Source organism: Antechinus flavipes, chromosome 4 (assembly GCF_016432865.1).
Source record: "Antechinus flavipes isolate AdamAnt ecotype Samford, QLD, Australia chromosome 4, AdamAnt_v2, whole genome shotgun sequence".
Taxonomy (NCBI): Eukaryota; Metazoa; Chordata; class Mammalia; order Dasyuromorphia; family Dasyuridae; genus Antechinus; species Antechinus flavipes.
In genome coordinates, this window is record NC_067401.1 from 298,965,489 (window position 1) to 298,990,941 (window position 25,453).

Here is a 25,453-nt window from a genome sequence, read left to right on the forward strand (position 1 = left end):
ACAAATTGGGCAAGATGCTATTGATCAAAAGAAAATAAATAGCTTCTTTTTGGAAGGAAGCTGTTTCAATCTATTTATGTGTTTTAACTAATTGAACTTTTTCTTTAAGTATATGGATGGCATCTAATGACCTTAAAACCTTGTTATGCCTTCAAAACTTTTTCTCCTTTTTAATCAACACAAGGGATCCTATTCATTCTTTAATTGTGGTAAATTTAAGCACTTATTGAACGTCATTCTTACAATTTTACAACTCTAGTGCCTCATCTCTGGTTTTAATACATTTTATTTTTAAGTTTGTTCTATTAGAAGTAAATATACAATAAATAAGGAACTGATATATCTAAGTAGTCAGAAGTCCCCCAACTTATCCCTAAAGTAAGAAAACAGTACTCTCCAGGGTGGGAAAATTTTTTCCCCCTAATGATTGCTAACAGCCAAGGGAAACTGGTGGGGTATAAAAAAAGTTCCTGCAAATTTATGCTTTTTCTTTTTTTTCACTTAGAAATTAAAGAATTTAAAATTAAATTAGAGAAATCAAAAATATATATGGATGAGGAGTCTTTGGGTACACAAAGAACTAAAGTAAAGGTCTGAGAACATGTTTTAAAAACATTTTGACACTGGTATTTCAGTATAGATGAATTCCTTTTTAATCTATACATTTTATCTTATGCATTTAAAACATTATTCTAAGAAAGGTTCATAAACTTCACCAGCTTTCCAAAAGAGAAATATGATCTAAAAAGGTCTGAATTGGCCAGGGTAAAGTTTCTTTATAATTTCAGCTCAACACCCACAAACTGAATTTCTGAGACATTTCCTTAGAGGAGCTGAGAGAGAACAGCAATTAAAGGCTGAGGAAGTAAAAGATTTGGGGAGAAGGTGAAGCTTTGCTCTTCTCTCTGTCCTTTTTGACTGGTTACTACCAATTGTATCTCTAACCTGAGACTAAATACAAGGAATAAAAATAGATGGAAGAGAACATGAAAATGGCAACAAGCTGAAAGGGAAAAGGAAGCTCCTGAAAACATCCAGGCTAAAATGATTCAGCAAATTGGATAGGCACATTCCTATGCAAGGAATATACATAATTGAGTGTACATAAATTTAAGTTCCTCTTATAGAGAATCTCAAAGAAAAGAATGAACCAGAAATTGACTTTTAGAAATAAGAATCCATTATTGTTCTTCATTATTATTAATTATCAATATTAATTACCTGATCTAAGAGATCTTCTACCTTCTTCTGCCATCCATCTCTGGCAGCATTCTTTTCCCGTTCTTTTAACTGCAAAAGTTGAGTCATTGCTGACTTTTTATCTTCTTCATGTTGACGTCTTAACTCTTCTCGAAGCTTAGAACATTCTTTTCTAAAAATGAGACAAATTATTTAGCAATTGAAAAAATTAATGCAAAGTACTTGGCAATTGGAATTACTATTCTCAAATATGCAATAATCAATATGCCTATTCTTTAAAAAAGAAAATCAGAAAATCTTGTTCAAAGTCACAAAATGAATCTGAAGATGAGCAGAAGAATTCAGACCTTTAGCTCATTTTATTAGCACAATCACCATGCTGCTATTGTGCAACTTACTGAATGATATATGTTATAAACCTAATGCGATAATGATGAACACAAAGGTCTGTAGTCACTTGACTACTAAATTCATTTATCTAACAAAGAAGCTATTTAGGAGAATGACAGTGGAATATAGTTGTGGTAAAATAAGAAAAAGATGAACTAAGTTCAATAGAGTATTAAGGAAGAAATGGTAAGATAGGACTTCGAGTCCACTAGTAGAAGAAAAGAGAATGTGGAAAAACATGAATATGACCTCCTCAAATTGATAAAGGGGAAGAAAAAGGAGGCAGGATGGGGAAATCTAATGGTTGCGGGCAAAAGTTATGATTAGAAGAGTTTATTGTGTTATATGTATACACTAGCATGAATATCTCATTAGTAATCACTAAAAGTTTGGGTGATTAATTAGAAGGTTAAAAAAATTCAAGTATATATTATTTCTAATATTCATTCAATCAATATGTAGACTATAGCTGTGGATAAAAGGATTATAAAAGCTTAAAGAGGAGATTGTATTTCCATTAGATTTCTGCTTTTCTGCTGGAAATAAAAGGAGATGAACTGGAAGACAATGAGTAAAGGAATATATTTCCTACCTAAAGCTGTGCACCTTCTGGTCTGAGGGATCTATATGTCCTCTCTTCTAGAGAACTGTACAGAGAGGCAACTATTAATACCCAGTTTATAACTATCAATGAGCACAGCCATAAAAAATTTGTTTATAAATTGGCAAGACAAGACTCCAAGGGAAAAACTGTTACCACCAAAGCTGTGACTTACTATATTGGTCTACACAGGCCATCTTAAATAATAGGCCCTCACCAATAAAATGAAATCTACACAAGAAAAAAAAAAACATATATACTTATATACTGAAAAATAACAGAAAATCACAATAAGAAAATATTTGCTGTGATTTTTAACATTTTGATTCTAATAAACATGTTTTATTCCTTTTGATCACTGTTTTCTATCTTTGTCTCTTTGTTTTCTCTTTTTTCTGATTTTCACCAAGATCTTGTCTTCAATGATATCCATACTCAGGTTTTTTATATAAATATATATAAAACATAAACCAAATTGGGAGAAAAATGCAAGACTATATTAAAAAGACATATTATACTACAGTACTTTGGAGAAAATGCATGATTATAATACCTATTTACTCACATGCTTTGGTCTTTACAAATTCAATATTTGACAAAGGCCTCTAAATAATTAAAAATTAAGAAGCAAATTGTAGATGAAAATTTTTTTTTTACCATGTCTTCATAATTTTTACATTAAAATTGTAAATTTTTTAAAGGTTAAAGAAAAGGCACCTAAGATTTTCAGTCCATTTTATTTCTAAGTCTTGGGCCATTTTGTCCACTTTGTACTTCTCATCTTCCCTCATGGTTGCAAGCAATGCCTTATGCTGTTGTCTTTCTTGTTGCAGTTCTCTCTGAAAAACAAAATCTTTATAATGCAAAATGTGCATCAAAATGTAAAAGCTGGCTATTTAAAATCTTTACTTCAAATAATTACTTTATATAAAATGAGCAGTGCCAAAAATTTCTAGCAATTTGACAGTTTTTATGACAACAACAAAATAAAATTTAAAACTTTTCCAAAACTATACTAATAATTTAAAAATAAATATAATTTGATATTTTAAAGATTCTAAGATGCTCCCTAAAATAAAATGCCATTTTTAGGGTAAAATTATGGTGCATCACAATTTGCAAACAATAAAAACTACACATAACCCAAAAAACAACAAAGAGACTGAATTGTCTGCATGACAATAACATAGCATACTGACAATTATAATTTATGCAAAAAGTGGCATAAATGATATCAAACAGGAGATTTATGATCAGAAAAGGATGTGAACTGGCCAAACAGCAAGAGCAAGGAATAAGAAATGGTCAGCCCATATGTTGAATTATGTATTCATATAATTTAAAGAATCTAGGGGAAATCAGCTTATGAGTATACTCATCTTTGAATTTATGTGGAATGTGGATGAGTCACACAGGCAGAGAAAATATACCTGATTTATGATTATGACCATAGAAAAGGGATGAACACACATTGATTATAACCCAGAACTAGTCTATTATTGAAGCATTTGTAAGCCAACATAATTAGTCAGATCCTAAGTGACAATACTAATTTGAAACTTTTTTCCCATCATGGATTATTCAATAATCCTATTATAGTATTCTGTTTAAATATGTGAAGTTGAGTCAAAAGTAAATTATTTCAAAAAAAGGTTACTAGTATTATCTTTCAGATTTTCAAGTCTGAATGAAGACATAAATGCTATGATATGATGATTCAATGGAAGATAATCAGGATAATAATCAAGTATCAAAGCAACTAACTAAACTTTTTAAAATAATGATATACTATTTGCCACACATTTGGATTATATAATATACTGAAATGCTATTTTCTAAATGACCATGTGAGATAGCTATTTGTAGATTGGCATCAATCACCTAAGGTTTTTAATAACACTAAAAGCAGAGAAGTAGTACAGTATAGCAACAAGAACATTAGGTTAAATTTCAACTAAAAAAAGATTTATAGGGGTATCAAATTTATCTATTGGTAATTCAAATGCTAAAAACCTGATGGTAGATTTGTAGGATTTTGAAGTAGAAGGCAGTAGGGGATTCCACAATTATCATCATTACCATACTTGGTTCCCCTGCTTATTGACAGTCTTGCTATAGCTTGCCAACCTAAAGTATATATAGACAATGAAATATTTCTTTTTTCGTTCAATGTCTCATTGTCTCTTATGAGTTATATGGGAGGTATATCTCTCTTAAGTACCTAGCAGAGTGTACTTTGCAAAAAGTTGTTCCAATTTGAATTGTTTGGAACAACTTAAGTCAATTCAGCAAAAAACAAAACAAAACAAAACAAAACAAAAAAAACCACTTTCACAAAGTACAGAAGTCAGAATTGGAAGTGGGACACATGTTTTATAAAATTAAATTATTATAAGAGATTATTAAAGATCATCTAGTCCAATATACAGAGTAAGAAAAACTTTGCTTTCCAGGGCTAAATGATTTGTTCAAGAATTGATATTTGTAATAAAATTACCGTCTCATTCTAAATTATTTTATAATGAATTTAACACAGTGCTAATATCATGTAAATTCTCACAATTATATGTTTCAGAGGTATCATCAATTATTTGTTTTAAAGAAACAAAAAGGTTAAGAACAAGAGCCTTTAACTTTAATGTTCTTTTTCCTCAACTCCCATTTTCCCAGCCCCAAGTTGATAGCAATCAACTTAATAGATTCTTATTTTCATAGTTCAAAAACAGAAAAAAGAAATTATGGAATATGTTTAGACTTTTGTTTTACTTTTGCCACCAGAAATAGGGTCACCAGGGCCAAGAGGATTAAGGTAAGAGTGAGAAAGTTTGAGGAAATGACATCTATGGAAAAATTTTATCCATTTTCCTTTAAATGAACCGTTTAGATGTCTTTTAAACAAATAATAAAGGCACTATTTTTTTTTAAAGCTGCATTCAATTAAAATTTTAAAAATTGTTAAAATGCCTACAATTTACAAAGTAACATGGTAGATCCTTGTACTGGTAATTGGCTGCTTAAATAAGTTATAAAATTAGAAGTATGGGTGTTTTTTTGCTCCAGATCTATGATTTAATTAATATAGGGATTGAAAGTTTATCTTGTTGGCAATTTACAATGTCAGAAAACTCTTTAGGACATAGAGATCAAGTGACCTTCCCATGGTCACACAGATAGTTGTGTCAGTTGCTTGAATTTTATTTCTCTATCACTGAACTTGGACCATAGATGGAATTATGAAATTACCTCAAGATTTAATAATGAGTCTGTAGTTTCTTTTAGCTTAGCTTTAGTGAAATCTAGTTCATTCTGAAGTTGTCCATGGGAATCCTGAAGATCAGAGATAACCCCTTCTGCAGAACCAAGACCTTGTTCACTTTTATTTACTAGCTCCTGGAGGCGAGAAACCTGCATAAAAATATAATGCTTTTAGAGGATAGGTATATTTTTGAGACTCAAACCAAAAATACTGACCATCTTCTTCCTTTAATTACCTGCTTCTAATTATGCATATTGAGGAAATACTTAAATAATGATAACCTCACACCTGCAATTAATAACATTTCAGTTTAAAAAACTCTACCAAATAAAATTAATTTAATGGAATTCTTAGTTTTGATCTAGTCTTTGAAGAACCTAGTCTCTGATATTATTTCTGTTCCTTATCATCATGTATCAATTTCAAGAATTCCAAATTTGGTGGAGAGGGGAATTAGAGGCAAAAATCTATTTTAGCTTAATAGTGTGGAGGGATAAAAGTATCTGTTCATTCATTAAATATGTACTGATGGTCTATTATATTCACAGCACTGTACTAATAGCACAGCACTACTGTAGAAAATATAAAGACAAACTCTTCAAAGCTTTTATTATTTAGGAAGTGAAACAGTGAACAAATGGTAGAATGTAAGTGCTGGTTAACTGATATAAATAAAAAATGCCAAAGGAATTTAGAGGATGGAAAGATCGTCATATGTCAATGGTCAGGGGGATTTCATGGAGTAAGGTAGGTCTTGAAGAATAAATAGCATTTGGACAAGGGAACATGTGACAAGAAAAAAGTCATTCTAAGCTAAGGTAAGAATACATTTCATTGTGTTTTCTGGGGATAGGAACAGATCAGTCAGACTGGTACTTAAGGAAGTAATAGGAGATAAAAATTGAGTCAGTGGAAACTGAGTAGATGCCCATCAGTTGGAGGAATGGCTGAATAAATTATGGCATATAAATAGAATGGAACATTATTGTTCTATAAGAAAGGATGAGCAGACTGATTTCAAAAAAGCTTCGAACTGCTGCTGAGTAAAATGAGTAGAACCAAGAGAACATTGTACACAGTAACAAGATTATGTGATAATCTAATGTGATGGATTTAGCTCTTTTCAACAATGCGCTGAATCAAGGAAATTCCAATAGACTTGAGATGGAAAATGCCATCTATGTCCACTAAACTTGGATCAAAGCACAGTATTTTTACCTTTGATTTTTTGATAGTGGTGTGTGTTGTGCTTGTTTATTTTTCTTTGTCGTGGTTTTTTCCTTTTTTGTCTGATTTTTCTTGCGCAACACAATAAATAGGAAAGTATGTTTAAAAGAACTGCATATATTTAACCTATATCAGAGTGCTTGCTGTCTTGGGGAGGGGAGTGGTAAGGGAAGGACATAGAAAAATTGGGACACAAAGTTTTATAAAAATGAATGTTTAATACTATCTCACACGTATTTGAAAAAACAAACTATTAAAAAATTAAAATTTGAGTTAAACTGAGAACCTTAAAGACACAGCTATTTGAGTCTGAACTTTATTCTGCAGATAATAGGGGGAAAATGAAAAAAATTTTCACAAAGAAATGAGAGTGGAAATCATATTAATATAAAATTAATCTGGTAGCAGTATGAAGGTGGGACATATATATATCTAGATATAAACTAAGCTGGTAACTACTTTAGGAATGAAAAATAATGGAAAAAGTTGTGAAATATTTATGAAAATAAAAATTATGAAAACAATCAACTGTTTCCAACTAAGCTGCCTGAATGAAAGCAAATCACCCATATATTCATATAAGTAAAACCCTTGGTTCAGACCACACAGAATAATGAATAAATCCAATGAGAAACTACAGTATGGGACATCTTCCACTTTAGAATTGCAGAAAAAAAGTCAAACCATAAGTTCATGGACAAGACAAAAAGGAGTCCTGATAGGAAAACTAGAGCTAGTTCCTTCCCAATGAGATCAGAGGGCACTGGTTGTAGTTATATAACTCATTATTTTAATCCTGAGAGTGCTTTGAATCTATCCTAGCATATTAATTTAAATCTGCATTGTCATTATGGCTCTACCATGCATGAACAGGTCTAATCCTTCTAGATCTTAGTTAGGTTTACAGCCCTTATAAGATCACCCAGAGCAAGAAGTTCATGGCATCTGCTGTGTAAACTAATGCCATCTTCAAAAAAAATTTTTTTTCTGAAAAAATGCCTCATTAGGAATTCTTAGATAAGTGTGAATTGTGATTTGGTAAAAATCATGTTCATCCTATCCATACCTATTCATGATCATATATATCAAAACTTCTTAAAACTGTGGATAGTGCCCCCACATGGGGTTTTGTAATTGAATGTGGAAGTAGCAAAATTATGATTTATCATCAGCAAGTATTTGATTTGTATACTTACTTTGTATACCTATATATATGGAGTCATGTAAGAATTTCTTGGATGAAAAGAGGTCGTGAGTGGAAAAAATTTAAGAAGCCTTCTTATTGTCAATAAAAATATAGATTTTAAAAATCTATTATTTTCTCATCATTTTCACTTATATTTTTCTTTAAAATACAGCAATAAGAAAAACAGGCAGCATTATGATGTAGATACATTAAAATTTTGTATAAGACTAAGATAAAATTTTGGTTTTTTCCAGTACTACCTAATTATTTCTGGTATTTTGTTTGTCTGTTTGCGACTTTCATGGAATATTTGATAATAATTTCACAATGAGAGAGTAATACTTATAGATAAGTACAAATTGATTCAATTTCCCTCTAAAATGATATCATCTGTCATCATAAAATGACATCAACCTGTCCTAGAATGCCACTAGAATAAGAAATTTCTTTTTTTTCTCAGGGGTTCAAAGTTGGAAAGGGTCTGGATCTCCAATTTTGAAAATCAGGATAAAAACTCTTGGAATGCAATGACCCTGCAGTGATACAGAACCCTAACATCTGCAAGAGTCTCAGAGAGCTGTCTGGGGCACTGACAAGTTAAGTGTCTCAAGACACTATCTTCTCATGACATCATTATTGGATTAACTAGGACTTAACATATAAAAAGTTGATGTGATTTAGGGGATTCTTGCCTCCTGGTTAGCTATATTTAGTTTGGCTGTCAATTCTTCCTTTAGCCTTTCCATTTGTTGTCTAAGTTGACTTTTATCTCCTTCCAGTTGTAATTTTTCTTTTTCATACTGTTCTTCCAGTTCCTTAGAAAATGAGAAAAAAAAATAAGAAAATTATAGTTAGAGCATGTTATTGGGGAGCAGGTAATAAAAACAGATTTTACCTTGCTTTATATTATGATGTTATTTTAAATCTCTAGAGTGATCTAACTCTCATTTAATGCCCTGGTCCAGAGGTCATATATCTTCAGTGATTCCTTTTCCTGGATTCTTTCCCATCTACTTATAGGATTTTCCCAATCCTTAAAAACAAAAAATACTTTTCCTGGAAACTTTTATCCCAATTGTTATGTTTTGTTATGAGCCAGAACTCTGTATTTGAAACAAGAATTCTTACAAGGTGCTAACTCAATGGAATTGAGACTATGGTTGTCTAGTTTAGCATGATGATTAATAGTTCTCTAGTTCAGTACATGTACTTAGTACTTAATATAGTTCTACAAGATTCACACCTATGATGTAATTAAAATAGAATTTTATATAAATATAAAGGTGGGACAATTTCAGCCAGAGTCAGAGCCAGAGAAGACAGAGGACTGGAAATGGGAGCTCAAGCTCTAGGAGCCAAGGAGAGACATTCACTCCATCTCACACCATTGTGGTGGATTGGCCCGTCCTCCTGCTTCCCCCACTCTAGATCAAGGCTGGTCTGAAGGCTCTCCAGAAACCTAAGCAGGTCCCAGGCAAGGAAACAATAAAGAATTTGGACTTTAACACCTGGCCATTCTTGTGGTCATTACCCTACTAAAACAAAGGCTGATCCAGAGACCTCCAGAAAACCAATCAGAACACTATAATGTTCCCATTTTTCCTCTCTCCTGCCAAGTTTCTTGAAAAAAAAATTGCTAAAATGTCTCCATTTCTTTGCTACCCACTGTGTGTGATTCCTCTTTAACTAATAGTTGTAACTAATAAAATTCAACCTTGTGATCTTTCTTCAGAATGAATGACACTGGTCATAAAGTGATATAAAGTTATTCCATCCCTGAATCAACACTCAAAAGTCTTTCTAATTTCAACTTATCATCTTTAGTGCTCTACTGGCCTAGTTTCAGATAATCTTATTACCTCCAGTTGCTCATTTCCAGTCATTTCCAAAACTAGTAATATTAGAATTTAAAGTTAGATAAATTAAAAAAACAAAACAAAACAAAACAAAACAAAACAACCTTACCATCTGTAGCCTTTTCTTATCCTTATTTGCATTACTGTGGGCAGTCTCAATTGCAATATGGTGCTTCCATGCTAATTCTTCCAAAGTCTTTGAGTGAGCTTCATTTAATTGTGCTGCTTCCCCTTCCAATTTAGTCTGCAGATTTCTTAGCTCTTTCTCATAAAATTCTTTTTGAGATTTCTTTACATCACTTATTTGCTACAATTAAAAATATTCAAATGAAAACTCACTATTACTAACTGCTTTTTCATCATTACCATCAATGTTTGACAATCATAATATATATAATATTGTACAAAGTAATAAAAAGTAATGGATTGTTCCAGACAGAGACATTATCATCTATTGTCTTAAAATATACATAATAATATACCATACAAGATCCACAATTTCAGAGTAAGGAAAGGGAAAAGAACTAGTACACTGGAGTTACACATGTCAGTAATTCTTTTAGACTAAATGTAAAAAGCCTCTTTTAAATTAAGAGCCTGGGGCATAAATGACCAGTTTTTATCAACATGACTGAAAAGTCTTTTATGTTAAGTCAAAGAGCTATCTTGAATTGGTAAAGGAAGTTTCCTTATCTGGTAGTTCCATATAGCAATGAAATAATAAGTCCAGTTCTTATATCTTGTATATCTTTTAGTGCCATTTCATGTATGAGCATTTCTTACTCCCCTCCAGACACCCTGTGATCCAGTGACACTGGTACTCTTTGCTGTCTCTCACATACGGCAGTCTATCTGTTGACTCCAAAAGTATTTGATGGTTTATGCACCTCATCAGGAGAGCTCTTGCTCCTCATCTCTGCTCCCTAGCTTCTCTATCTTTCTTCAAGTCTTAAGTTAAAGTCTCTTTTTCTTTCCACAGGAATTCTTTCCCAATTCTCAATTTTAGTGCTTTCTCCTTAAGATTACCTTCAATTTATTTTCTATATATCTCATTTGTACACTGTTGGTTTGCATGTTGTCTCTTCCATTAGTCTGGTAGTTCCTTGACAGCAAGAACTGGTTTGGGCTCTTTTTTACTCTTTGAGCAGTGCCTGGTACATAATGGATAGGCATTTAATAAATATTAGTTGACTGACATATCCTTCAAAACTACATGATTAACTGTATCTCATCCTTCATGAAAAAATAGAATTCTAGTGGAAAAAACAATATTTTTAAAAAAGCATTTTGATTAAAAAGTAAGTAGAATTTGATTAGTTTTTATGATGCATTTTATGATTCATTTATTACAATAGTCTCCACAATGCTGCATTTTTATAAAATTATAAAAACTATATACCATAGATTTAATATAGGCACAGAATGGGATCAATCTCTTAATCTTTTCCAAAGAATTCCAAAATTATAATTTTCAGAATATAAAGAAAACTCAATCTGATAGTCTGAAAAACCTCCTACCATTTCCAGTTCCAGAATCTGTCTTTTCTGTTGTTCATCCATATTTTGGGTTCTATTTTTCATAAAATTTCTTTCTTCTTCGAGCTGGGATACTCTCTCCTTTGCCAGTGATTTTTCTGATTCCAATTCTCTTATTGTAGCCTCCTGTGACATTTGAGTAGCTTGGAGCATTCCAATATGACCTATACCCCAAAAAAACTTTGTTTAAAGATATGATATCTTTTTTTTTAACATTTCTTTTTTTTAATTATAACTTTTTTATTGACAGAACATATGCATGGGTAATTTTTTACACCATTATCCCTTGCACTCACTTCTGTTCCGATTTTTCCCTTCCCTCCCTCCACCCCCTCTCCTAAATGGTAGGCAGTCTTATACATGTTAAATATGTTATAGTATATCCTATATACAATATATGTGTGTAGAACCATACAGTTCTCTTGTTGCACAAAAAGAGTTGGATTCAGAAAGTAAAAATAACCTTGGAAGAAAAACAAAAATTCAAGTAGTCCACATTCATTTCCCTGTGTTCCTTCTCTGGGTGCAGCTGATTTCTGTCCATCATTGATCAATTGGAACTGTATTAAGATCTGATATATCTTGAATAACATAATATTCATTATTGATTGCATTAAACCTCAGGAGAACAAATATTAGGACTTTATAAGGAGTAATTTCTATTTTTTTCACTATAGAAATATTCAGTCTTTGAACATTTACCAGTTACAGAAACAGAGTAATAACTTGGAAAAACTATTCTCATATTATGTAAGCTATTCCTTGAACCTGAAAATTGTACAAGACACAGAAAAAGTATAAGTACAGACATTTTCCTAGGTATGTGTAAAATTCCCTGCAAACAAATGAGGATAAGAAAAATTGCCATAATTTATCTGTAAGAGAGCCAAGACAGGGATGCTGGAATCAGTAGTAACTAGTATGTGAGAAATATTAAATTTTTAATGTGAGCATTTATACCTCAAAAATCAGCAATTGCTATAAATCAAGGCATGATTTATTGTTTTGTTGACTGTTTAGATTTAAGAAAGTGTTGATAGTGCTTCAAGTTATTTTTCCAGCACATCCCCAAGAAGGTAGAAACACTATGGTGTCTTAAAAAGGACAATAGAGAGAAGCTAGGATCAATGGCACTTCCAACATTTACTGAAGTTCTTGTTCTGACACTAGCAATGTAATCCTGGGCAAACTGTTTAGACCCTATGTGAGTTTCAATTTTTTTTTCCTCTCTTTTTTTTTTAATTAAAGCTTTTTATTTACAAAACATGTGCATGGGTAATTTTTCAACACTGTCCCTTGCAAAACTTTCTGTACAAAATTTTTCCCTCCTTCCTCCAAACCAATCCCCTAGCTGGCAGGTAGTCCAAAACATGTTAAATATGTTAACTCCAATATATGTATACATATTTATACAGTTATCTGAGTTTCAATTTTCTCATTTAAAAAATAAGGTTAATGGTACTTGAAACATCTGTCTCACAAGGCACTCATAGCATTATGTAAATGTAAGTCACTATTGCTCCCATTTTATGAAGAAACATGCTCAAACAGATGCCATGATCTGCCCATGTTCATATAGCTGCTAAGTTATTCGAGCAAAAATTCAAACCCCAGGGTTCACAGTTCATAGATCTAGAGCTGGAAGTGGCCTTAGATGTCAACTAGTACAATCTCCTAATCTTACAATGCAAATGACTCGCTCAAGAGCATGTTAGTAGTCAGGACCAGAGCTGGAACTGAACCTGGGTCCTGAGTCCAGAGCTAGTCTAAGTCTGAGCATAGTATCCTTTAAACTCCATCAGTTCATAATGATCTTGAACTTTGATTAAGAATACCTGAGAAGAAAGACACAGGAAAGAATGCCAGGAAAAAGTATAGGAAATTAGAATAACAAGAAGAGAAAAAGTGAAGAATAGAAGAAAAAAAAGAAAGGAAGAAAAGAAAGAACAAGGGAAATCAGAAAAAAAAATGTACTGTTCCATATTAGATGAAGAAAGAAGGAAAGCAATATTTAACGAAAAGGAAAACATCCTGAATTTAAATCTGACCCTGCTTCTAATTAACTATGTGGTCTTCAGCTGGTCATTTATGTTCTCTGGACCTCAATTTCCTCATCTGTAAAATGAGGGGGGGTTTGACAAGATAAGGCTTAAAATGCTTTCAGCTGTAAATCATTGATCTCATGAAAGGGAACCTGGAATTCTTAATTGGGTAAGTTAGAACAAAATGAATAGTAAAAATAATCAATTCAAAGATTTTTTTTTCATAAAGCAAAAATGTTACATAAGATTACCCAATTTAAAATATCTTCCTGTTTCTAATAAATGTTGTGGGGATCACTGGCAAAGAGGAACCTCTAGAGGACACTATATTTTATACAATATGAGTTCAATGATGAACTGCTTGAGATGAGGCATTAAAATTTATAAGCTCTGATACTAGCATTACTTTCATTACTTTAAGCATCCTAAAATCAGGTATTATTTAAGGTATCGAAGCCTCATAATGTATATAGTTAAATAATATTTTTACATATCAATTACATTTTCTGGAATTGTTTTCCACAGTTATTTTAATAAAAATTTGTTTTTAAAAGTATATATTACTTAAAATCATTTATAGTTTACCTGAAAATGATACACTGATTTAGCAGGAACATCAAAACTTTTAAAAATACTCAGATTCTGTATAATTTAAATATAACAAGGAAATACTAGTTTCATTTGTAATCAACATAAGTACTAGTTTTAGTCTGATAACATACAAATAAAAATGGTCAGACATACTAGCTTTAAGGACAAGATCTGAAGCTTGTTGTTGTAACCGTTCTCTAGCAGCTGCTAGCTCACTTTCCACCTCTTTATGTTTGCTTAGTAAAGTTAACTCTTCTTCTTTGACATCATCTAGCTGTTTTTGAAGAACCTAAAAAGTTAAGAAAATATTCATCATTACAACATAATCAAGATGCTAAACTAAATCATCAATAATTTAAACTATTCCTAAGCACATTATTTATTGGCTAAATTATGCTCATTTGTTCTCAAATTTAAGTTTATAGGTATTGATGATAACTTACCTTTCCACAAATCACAAGGTTCCAACATTTAAAAAAAGTACTTTTTTTTTTGCTTTCACTCAAAAATCCCTGTTTTTCAGCACAAAACTATGGAATTTTCTAAAACCAATATAAAACAAAATTCTTGAGAATTTTTGACTAATACCTATATTATATTAACCTGGATTTCAAAGTTAATAGCTGAAATTCATGTGGAAGTCATAACATTATTACTACTAACAGAAAGAATGTTAATTGTGTAAATCATCTAGCAAAAGTCCAGGCTTTTAATGGTTTAATTTTATTATTATTGAATTACCTTTGAAATAAGGGCATATAGTAACCAGCAATTCTTAGCAAGTTGGGTTTTTTTTTTTTTGGTTTGTTTGTTTGGTTTGCTTTTTTTTGGTCTCACTATAATATTCATTTGCACTCCCAAAAGTGAAGTTTTTATGTGTGAAAAGTGGGTTTTATTAAGGAAGTTTTTGAATTAATTTGATGAGATTGCTGAGGGACAAAGCTTTGTTTGAACTTTTGACTGTCCATATTTCTTTCTGGAACGGTTTTGGACATGCCCTTTGCCACCTTGTTAAAAGTACAAAAAAAAAAAATTGCTAATTAAGTATCAGACACAAGAACTTCCCTAAAATGAATGGTATAGCTCTTCCTGTTGGATAGGTTTTTGTAACTGGGTTGTTCCAGAGATTATTTGTTGGTCTTAAACTCTGAGCAAGATGAGCTCTTACTCATGTGACAATAATTTTCCCTTTAAACTGACTGTGAGCCAACAGATTGCTCTTTTCCTTTTTAAGACATTCTGAAATCAGAAAAGCTATCAGAGGATCTGGGTGGGGAGCCAGGGAGATGATAGGAAAGGAGCAGCATATACATGTGTACCATCTACACTAGGGGAACCTTTTTTTCTGCCAAAAGGCCATTTGGATATTTATAACATCATTCACATACCACATAAAATTATCAATTTAAAAACTCAAACAGTGGGAGGTTGTTGTATCTAACATCATCATCAATGATTCTGCAGGTCTCACACATAGGTCTCCTATCTTATACCATCTCTTGCCCTCTATCTTCTTTGCCCCATGTAATAATGACTACCCTTGGACAGAACCACATGGGAACTTGTCCATTGTCTTATAAGAGACAGAAAATGGATTTTCTCAAGCGAAGAAAAGGAAGCAGCTGAGGCAATGAAAATTGTGTTGAATATTTATGGATTCTTGACTACTTTTTTTTTTCCCATTTGTTTATGGGCTCTTAAGAATCTTTTCTATTTTCTGCATATTCTATGGGGTAACTAACCTAAAACCTGTCCTATAACCAATATGAATTTTTCACATGTGAGTATCTTTAAAGGAGCTGGGAACAGAGTTACCCATATCCGTATGCCTAAACTATACTGGGAGTTTTTCCAGATTAGGCTCTGGGGACAGAGAAAATGAGTTAAAGGGATATTGACTTTTCGGGGATATTCCCAAGACAAATTATGTCTGTGTGAGCCCAGAGTTTGAATGGTCATGGAGCATAATTTATGCTCCATGACCTTTCAAATAATATTAAATTTCACTTACAAAACTGAAAGATGTAAAAGTAGTGTAAATAGGAAAAAAATGACAGAAATAACCAGACTTCTTCATAAATTTTGTTCTTCAATATAAATAAAATCAGTCTACCTAAAATATTTGCAGGGAGACCTGATCTATGTCTTGCCCCAGATGGCTGTGGAGGAGAAAATGAGATTGGTGACTTTGCACAGGCAACCCCCACTTAGATCCAACTCATTTGCCTGTCATGGCATTATTTCTCTGAAGCCACAGTCCTCTTCTAGAACAAAAGTCAAACAAGTCAAGTAGAAGGAGAATTACTAAACTTTCTTCACTTACCTTTTGAACCTCTTTCAGCTTTTCTTTTTAATGTGAGTCAAATTTATTTATAATTAAAGCTAGAGAAGGTCTCCAGAATTTCAAATCTTAGGTACCAGATACGTTAAGTCAGGGCAATGGATTTTGATCTTACTCCAGACACAAGGATTAAAAGAGAAAAAAAAATGTTCTTGGCCGAAGGACACCATAATTGGCTTTTGTTAACTAGGTTTGGCATACCATAGGCTCTGGCTATAATTTATATATGTTACATATAAGGATCTTCCATTAGTCTTCATAATAAAGAAGTTTTCTAGTCATTGCAGCCTAAAAGATGATGCTGTATTCATGTGCCAGCAAATCTGGAAAACTCAGCAGTGGCCAGTGGATTGGAAAAGACCCCCTTATATGACAAATCCAAAGAAGGGCAATGCTAGGGAACATTCAAATTACTGAATAACACACTCATTTCATATTATCAGTAAGGTTATGTTTAAGATTCTGTGAGCTTGGCTTCAGCAATAAGTAAACCTAGAATTAGCTAAAAGCAGCTTTTGAAAAGTTAGTTTTTAAAGAGGTAGAGGAACTAGAGACTAAACTGCTAACATTTGCTAAATTATGAAGAAAGCAAGGAAGTTCAGGAAAAAAAAAATCTATCTCTACTTTACTGACTACACTAAAGCCTTTGTGTGAATCACAGTAAACTATGTCAAGTTCTCAAAGAGATGGGATTATCTTACTTGTCTCCTGAGGAACCTGTTTGTGGGGCATCAGTTAGAACTGAACATGGAACAACTGATCAGCTTAAGATTTGTGTCAACTAGACAAAGATTTGTGTCTTGACCTGCAGAGGCCAGAGTGAACAGATAGAGCAGATAAGAACTGTGCAGAGATTAAGAGGCAAGTTTATCTTCTATAGTGAGGGAAATGACTTGCAAGCAAGGAAGAGAACTAGATCCTTCCACTGCTGGTTTGGGAACCCACTTTAGTGTAGACAAATTTATATTCTTAGACCAATGGCTACTGGCCTGACAAAGAAAAGTAACAGCCACAATGAGACAAGTCTGATTCATATCAGCGATTTGTGATTGGAACATAGATATATTAAGTGCTTGTCTGAATTCAAAGACTACCTGGTGCTGGTCAAAGCAATATAATAAGTTAATAAGTATGTGAAACAAGTCAGGGATTTTTCTGGGACTGAGACAATCCAATGGGTGAGCACAGAAAATAGGTTATGCCAGGCTCAGGGCACAGCTTACCTTCTGAGTCTTAGCTCTGGAAAAGAGGGTATATCCTAATAGTACTGACATTGGAAAAGAAATATGACAAAGTTAAATACATCATATTTATTTAATTTTTAGGTAAAATAACAGCATGTGAAATGCCAGACTGGATAAATCAAAAGGCAGAATTAAGGTTGCCAAGAGGAATAACAACAATATCATATATGTAGATGATAACACTCTATGGCAGAAAGTGAAGAATTAAGAAACCTCTTTGCAAAAGAGGAGAAGAGAGAAAAGGGTTAAAGCTTAACCTCAAAAATTCTAAGGCCTTGGCAGCTGATGATCTGGGAAAGCTGCAAATTATGACAAATCTAAACACATACTAAAAAGCAGAGGTATCAATTTTGTCATCAAAAGCTATGGCTTTTCCAGTCACAATGTATGGCTATAAGAGATGGACCACAAGGAAAACTGAGTGCTGCAAAATTGACACTGTCTAATTGTAGTACTAGAGAAGATAAAGAAAATTCTTTAGACAGCAAGGAGATCAAAGCAGCCAATACTTAAAGACATTAACTCAAGCTATGCACTGAAAGGTCAAATACTGAAGCTGAAGCTTAAATACTTTGAACACATAATGGGAACATCAGACTCAATGGAAAAGACTTCTCTTAGTCATGAAGACTTTGAAGTTAAAAACTGAAGGCAAAAGGAAAAGGGGACCCCAGTGGATGAGATAGAAAATCTCATGGAAACCACAAACATGATTTTGGACAGACCCCGCAAAATAGTGGAGGATATGTCATGGAGAGTTGGCCATGACTGAATGACTGAACAACAATAATACCTTAGGACCTCTAAGCTGAGATGATCGACAAATTGTCAAGAAGGGATGGAACCCAACAAGGTAACACCAAGGAGAAGTGAACTGCAGTGACCTTAAGAGGGAAGAGTCTAGTGCAAAGCTGAAAAGTAGAATCAACAGCAGAGAAGAGACACCTAATAGGAATCAGGGTAGACATTGCTCATCACCCAAAAGCAGATCCAGAGACAGTGATGTGATAATCTGACCAAAGAAACCAGTCACCCTGAAACATTTAGAACAGAATTGCCTATCTTTGTGCCCTTCTACATGTATAGCCTAGCCACACATGTTCTTTACATGTAATCCCTCTTCCCAGTGACAATACATATATCTATGGAAGAATATGTACCAGATTTATGAAGGAAATTTTCCATTGCTACTTTTCTGTCATTTATTTCATTAATAGCTTTGACTCTGAACTTCCTGAGTCATCTAAAAGCTTACTAAAGTAAACATCATTGTGGCTTTGGTTCTGAATGGATTTTTCCAGGGGTCCTATGACCTATAATGGTTGACTCAGATGATCCACGCTGAATTCAATAAAATCTTTTAAGTATCAAGATCATAATAGTACTTACCAAAACATTGTTTTCTGCTGTACCAAGTGCTAATTGAAGCTTATGGCATTTTTCATGAAGATTTCCAGTTTCATCTAGTGTCATTTGTAACTCTGCCCTAAGATTAAGTATAGTCTTACGTAAGGCTGTTTCTTGAGTCTGAAATTCCTTTCTCAGATCTGCTTCTTTTTCTTTACTAGCATGAAGGCTATCAGCTGTAAGGTGCTGAGACCGTTTCAAAGTATCAAGTTCATGTTCATAAAAGGACTTAGCTTTACTCAGTTTGCCTTCATAATCCTCAATTAGTTTTCTTCTTTCAAGCTTTAGCTCTTCAAGTTTTTTATTTAAGGTTTCCACTTGAATTCTGTGCAGTTCTTCCACCTTTTCCTGCCCCTTACTTAATGAGGCACTGTGACACTTCTGAGTCTGAAGAATTTCTTGGATTTCTTGTATATGTTCAGCTTTCAAGTTATCCAGAGCCCGCAATTTATCTTTTTCAAATTGTACTTGTAGCTGTGAAAAGCTCTCCAACTTCTCTTCAAATTTCTTTCTGATCTCTTCAACTTCTCTAGCCATAGTTAGCACCCGTTGGACATGCTGTGCTTCTGTACAAATGTGCATGTCTTCCATTCTGTGTTTGTAAGCTTCAAATTCAGTTAAAGCCTGATGTTTCATCTTTTTGTGACCTTCCAGTGACTCCTCTAAAACTTGGATCTTTCGTTTAAGATCTGACTCTTCTGTAAGTTTGCTTTTATACTGCAAAATCTTTTCTCTTGTTTCTCCAAGAATTTGTTGAATTTCCTCTTCATGAGCATCTCGAAGGGCTTGAATTGAAGATTCATGCTCATCATTTTTAGTGTTCAAAGCATATATTACCTGCAATTTTTAAATAGAGAAAAAGGGGAAAATGACTGAGATGAATAAATTGAATTTTTCAAATTTTTACCTAATTCCTTTATGTAGCTTAAAATTTTTCATGCACATATTTGAAAACATTGTCATATTCACAGTACTTGAGACTGTTTCTTTCTCACCTTCTTCAGAAGACTGCATCATCCTCAAGTGTCCTTTGCTCTCTTTTGAATCTTTAACCTCTATCAATGAATTTAATCCCAATTGTCTTCATACATGTTCATATCTCCCCCTTCTTAAAAAGACCCCTCACTGGAGTATATATCACATTATCATTCTTTATCTATCCTCCCTCTTTGAAAGGATTCTTTGGGAATTTTATTAATTTAACTAACCATGGGCTTAACTATCTTTCTGCAGATGACTCACAGATCTACATATGTGAGCTCAATCTCTCCCCTAATCTCAGATCTCAGATTAACAATGGCCTATTAGATATTTCAAACTGGTCATCTCAGAAACATCTTAATACAACTCATTATCTTTCCCTCTACACTCTCCCCCTTCTTTCAGACTTTCTATTTCTGTTCAAGATACTACCATCCTTCTAGTGTCACAGGTTCATAATCTTGGCATTATCCTCACTCTCCCTAACCCCATATGTCCAAAAAGCTGTTAAATTTTGTCACTTTTATTTCTTGAAAGTCTTTTATCCACTCATATAGGCACTACTTTAATGAAGATCCTTAAGATTTTTCAACTGATTATTCTAACAACCTTACAGTTGTCTCCATTCCATCTTCCAAACAATTTCTAAAGTGCATGCTGACTATGCAACTTCTATTCAATAAACTCCAATAGCTTCCTAATACATATAAAATTATACATAAATTTCCCAATTTGGCAAAAGTACTCTCTAAAGTACCCCTAATTTACTTAAAAATAAAGAAAGAAAGCTTCATTGCAAACAATATTCCTTTCTACTTCTTCTGTGGTCCTAATACTGGTAGCATGCTCCACCGGATTGTTGGGATACAGCTTCTAGGGGAAATGTGGCAGTTGCCCCGAAGTCCCTGAGACCTTGGCAGTGCCTAGTACCACAAACAATGCTGGCTATCAGATAACACTCTGTTGATCAGTAATAATAAAGTTTCTAAGATAATAACGAGGTACAGACCAAACCACTCCTCAACTCCACCTCTAAGACCACTTTTCAATTCTATCTCTAAGCCATAAAATTAGCATATCAGTGACAGAAAGCAACTTATCTCAGCTTTTTCCTATAAATTTATCTTCTTGCTCCTGGTTCTTTGCTAAATCCTTTTGGAACTTACCTCGATTCAACAGATGTTACAATTAAAGTAAACTTTGCTCCCTGAGTTAGAGATGAGTTCAAGCCTGCAAATTCTTTTAAGACAGCTGTGAGCCCTACCTCTTGGGTTCTCTTTCTGAACCTCAACAATATCTATATTCTTTACTTCCTTATCAGTTTCTCTTAGAATACCTGATCTTGAAGACCCAGGACAAGTATGACCTTCTACAAAAGACTTAATGCTAATACAATGACTGGGTATGGGATTTGTTCATGATGTTAATATAAACAATTTTTAAAACAACATTTAAAAAATAATAATTAAAAAAAAACCTGGAAAAGAGCAGTAACTTCTTTATAGCCATATTGTCTTGCTGCCCCTCAGTCATACTGCCAGTGTCTTGTAACAGATTTAAAAAGAGAAAGGAGGAAAAAAGGCCATTCAGCATAACCAGAAGACTTTTTCAAATGCTTTTTTCTTTCTCTGCTACCCTGGCTTAACTGTTTTTTATGAGTTGGGGAAGGCATGGGATAGGAAAAGAGTGGCCCACTTATTCTTTAGTATCAGAATTTGAGCAAAGTTGACTCTCTTGGCTTCTTTTTCTTTTGCGACTTTGCTGTATTTGTAATTCATTAATCCATAAATTTCTGATTTCTTATGAGCCAAGAAAACCTCTTTTTTAATGAGCTTTACTCAGCTCTTTAGTTAATGTTGATTATTTTATCATATTTGTTCTTCACAGTAAAATAAAGTACTAGGCTAACATATTTGAGATCCAAATATGACCCACAGAAAGAAGAAAATCTGAAGAAATATACATGTATTAATCCCCTATTTAAATGTAGTTTTTATTCTTATGGTAAAAAATAAATAGAAACTTATTAAGAGTCCTCATTAGGCAATATCTGACACAAGAGATATGACAAAATGGGAATACAATTATGATATTCTTCTACCAAATGATTGATGGTAATAATGTGGAAAAATATTTTAAGGACAAAGTTAGGGAAGATTTGGAGAAACAAAGTCAGGGGGGATTTTGGAAAATATTCTCAGAATGGATTAAGGAATTTTGGTCTTTAGGGTAAGAGCAAATTGGCTTAAGCTCCCATAAGTATCTTTATTATGATTTCACGATCTAAGTATCTATGTTTCTTAACAGTATGGTAATCAGATAAAGAACATTTTCTACTCAAGTTACTCATTTTATAATATTGTTCAGAAAATAAATATTTAATTAAAATAGCTAATTATAAATAATGCTTTCTTATTAACTACAAAAGTTATAAACAAAGATAATGCACAATTAGACCAGGATCTTAAGGAATATAAGCATCTAACTTATCATTGAGAAGTTTCCTCATCTCCCATTACCCTATATTATCCCCCATACTTTCTTCTTTTCACAAGTCATCTTATGATCAAAGAAAAGCCCTTAACTTGTGCCCTTGATCTCATTTCCTGTGGGAGCCTACCCCAATCACTCTTTTCTCCCTCATCTTTACTTCTTTCTTATCTATTGGCTCTTTCCCTCCTAGGGAGTGGACCTGCCTTAACAGGTGAGGCTTCTCCTTGGATTCTGAAGGAATCCAAGATGAGAAATTCTCCAATAATTTTAAGGGCATTCCACTGTTGGTAGAACTGTGAACTGATCTAGCTATTCTGGAAAACAATTTGGTATTATGCCCAAAAGGTTATAAAACTATGTATACTCTTTGATCTAGCAATCCCATAACTAAGACTGTATCCCAAAACATTACAAAAAAAGGAAAAAGGACCCACATATACAAAAATATTTATAGCAGTTCTCTTTGTGATGGCAAAGAAATTGAAAATTGAGGGGATGTCCATCAACTAGGGAATGGCTGAGCAAGTTGTAGTATTTGAATTCTGAACTTGTTATTTCTGTTTTCTGACTTCCCATTTTTTTTTACCCTTTACAATTTGGACCTGTATCTCCACCAAAAAACTGAAACTGTATCCTCACAGGTTAACAAATAATCTCTCAACAGACTAAATCCAAGCACTTTTCCCTCTTTTCTTTATTTTCCTTGACCCTTCTTTAAAATGTGATGGCTCCCCAACTATGCATACCCTTTGACCCAGCAGTGTTACTACTGGGCTTATATCCCAAAGAGGTTTTAAAAAAGGGAAAGGGACCTGTATGTGCAAAAATGTTTGTGCCAGGTCTCTTTTGTAGTGGCCAGAAACTGGAAACTGAATAGATGCCCATCAGTTGGAGAATGGCTGAATAAAGTGTGGTATATGAATATTATGGAATATTATTGTTGTTAGAAATGACCAACAGGATGATTTCAGAAAGGCCTGGAGAGACTTACACGAACTGATGCTGAGTGAAATGAGCAGGACCAGAAGATCATTATTTACTTCAACAACAATACTATATGATGATCAATTCTAATGGACATGGTCATCTTCAACAATGAGATGAACCAAAGCAGCTCCAATAGAGCAGTAATGAACTGAACCAGCTACATCCAGGGAAAGAAGTCTGGGAGATGACTATGAACCACTACATAGAATTCCCAATCCCTCTATTTTTGTCTGCCTGCATTTTTGATTTCTTTCACAGGCTAATTGTACACTACTTCAAACTCTTTTTATAGAGCAAAATAACTGTTTGGACAGATATACATATATTGTATTTAACTTATACTTTAACATATTTAACATGTATTGGTCAACCTGCCATCTGGGGGAAGGGGTGGGGGGAAGGAGGGAAAAAGTTGGAACAAAAGGATTTGCAACTGTCAATGCTGAAAAATTATCTATGCATATATTTGTAAATAAAAAGCTATAAAAAAAGAGTTTGCAGAGCCAAATAAATAAATAAATAAAATGTGATAGTTCCGTCATATTATCTCTACCTACCACGTCCCATTCTTCAGAAATCTTTTTTTTTTTCTTCTGATTTTTTGACTATTGATATGATCTAATTGATCACTGGTCTCCTTTAGCATCCATCCCCTTTTCTTCACTTATAGTCACCCCTCCTATTTCAGATCTTTATTACCTCTTAACCTAGACTATTAAAATAGTCATCTAATTGCTTTCCTTGCTTCTAGTTTTTGCTGCCCAATTTACTCTGCACACAATTACCAAAATAATCTTTCTGATATACAATTTGGCCAAGTCCTCAAAAATTTTCAGTAGCTCCCTACTATCTTTACAAAACAATATAAACTCCTCCATTTGACATTTGGACTCCTGACAATCTCACTGCCTTCTGATCCTTTAGTTTGTATACCCCTACATTTTAATCAAATTGGACTATAAATGCTTCTTAAACTAGACATCTATCCCATCCTCCATCTCTGTGAATTCACAAAATAATCTCTCATGCCTTTTTAAAAGATATAGTTAAGCAGTAAAGTATCATTTTCCAGGACACCTGTGCTAAGAGCATAATCATTAATTGAAGACTAGCAAGGACTCCATTAACCATAACACACTTACATCTGGAGTAAACCAAAGGACCCAAAGGATCACTTATTTAAATATATACTAAAAGTAACCTTTATAAAGACAGAATTTGAAGCCACATACTAGGACTCATGTGAATCAAAACTGCTGACGAAGCCTTTCATGTTAAACATCATTACCAGAATTCTTTAAATTGTGACAAACACTATCTGAAAATGCTGCCATATATCTTCCTGTATTCAGTTACACCTTAAAATCCAGACTACCAGATCTTGATTTTACTTATTCATTTTATGTCATAAATATTAGTTTTGGAAACTGCTTGTAGTCAAAGAGGCTAGGCTGAAAAGTGCAAACTGTCAGTGCAACAGTCTTCCTATAAATGCTTCTAAAAAAAACAATGTCTCTGATTGACATTAAGCAAAAGAGAGAGTGAAGCTTGTTTCTTCCACATCACCTACATCTGTCAGAATCATTATCTTCCTTCAAGTTTCAGATTAGATGCTATCTACCTCTGTGATCTCTCAATTTTTCTTATTCTTCAATTATTACTATTGTCAACCTCTTAAAACTTCCCTGTATTTATCTATAGCCTAGTACAATTCTTTTCATTAATAGTTAGTATCTGAGTTTTCTTGTGCAGCATGATAAATGTGGAAATATGTTTAGAAGAATTGCACATGTTTAACCTATACTGGATTGCTTGTTGTCTAAGGGAGAGGATGAGGGGAAGGGAAGGGGAAAAATTTGGAACACAGTGTTTTTGCAAGGATGAATTTTGAAAACTATCTTTGAAAGTATTTTGAAAACAAAAAGCTATTATAAAAATGAATGCTAAGAAATTTTTTAAAAAGAAAATGATCAATAAACATTTAAATGTCAATTTTATTTAGTACTTCATAATTTTTTTCAATTATTAACATAATCCTGATTTTCACCCAGGTTTCCTTTCATTCTGTTTTGAATCTTTTAGTTTATAATCAACAACTTTGTTGAAATTTCTTCC

At 33.2% G+C, this 25,453-nt stretch overlaps 1 protein-coding gene across 9 annotated transcripts in view; it reads right to left on the minus strand.

Moving 5' to 3' along the window:
• FAM184A (family with sequence similarity 184 member A) overlaps positions 1 to 25,453 on the minus strand; it is a 112,319-nt gene that overhangs the window by 39,277 nt on the left and 47,589 nt on the right. For all 9 annotated transcript variants that reach the window (XR_007953621.1, XM_051997637.1, XM_051997634.1 and 6 more), the window contains exons 2-9: positions 18,860 to 19,714; positions 14,039 to 14,174; positions 11,235 to 11,416; positions 9,826 to 10,023; positions 8,553 to 8,675; positions 5,435 to 5,596; positions 2,909 to 3,030; positions 1,222 to 1,372 (exon numbers count right to left, since the gene is read on the minus strand). Coding sequence is in view for 8 of the 9 variants with exons in the window: in XM_051997637.1 (XP_051853597.1) it covers positions 1,222 to 1,372; positions 2,909 to 3,030; positions 5,435 to 5,596; positions 8,553 to 8,675; positions 9,826 to 10,023; positions 11,235 to 11,416; positions 14,039 to 14,174; positions 18,860 to 19,714 (1,929 nt within the window). In the remaining variant the exon portion in view is untranslated. The remainder of the gene's footprint in view (positions 1 to 1,221; positions 1,373 to 2,908; positions 3,031 to 5,434; positions 5,597 to 8,552; positions 8,676 to 9,825; positions 10,024 to 11,234; positions 11,417 to 14,038; positions 14,175 to 18,859; positions 19,715 to 25,453) is intronic.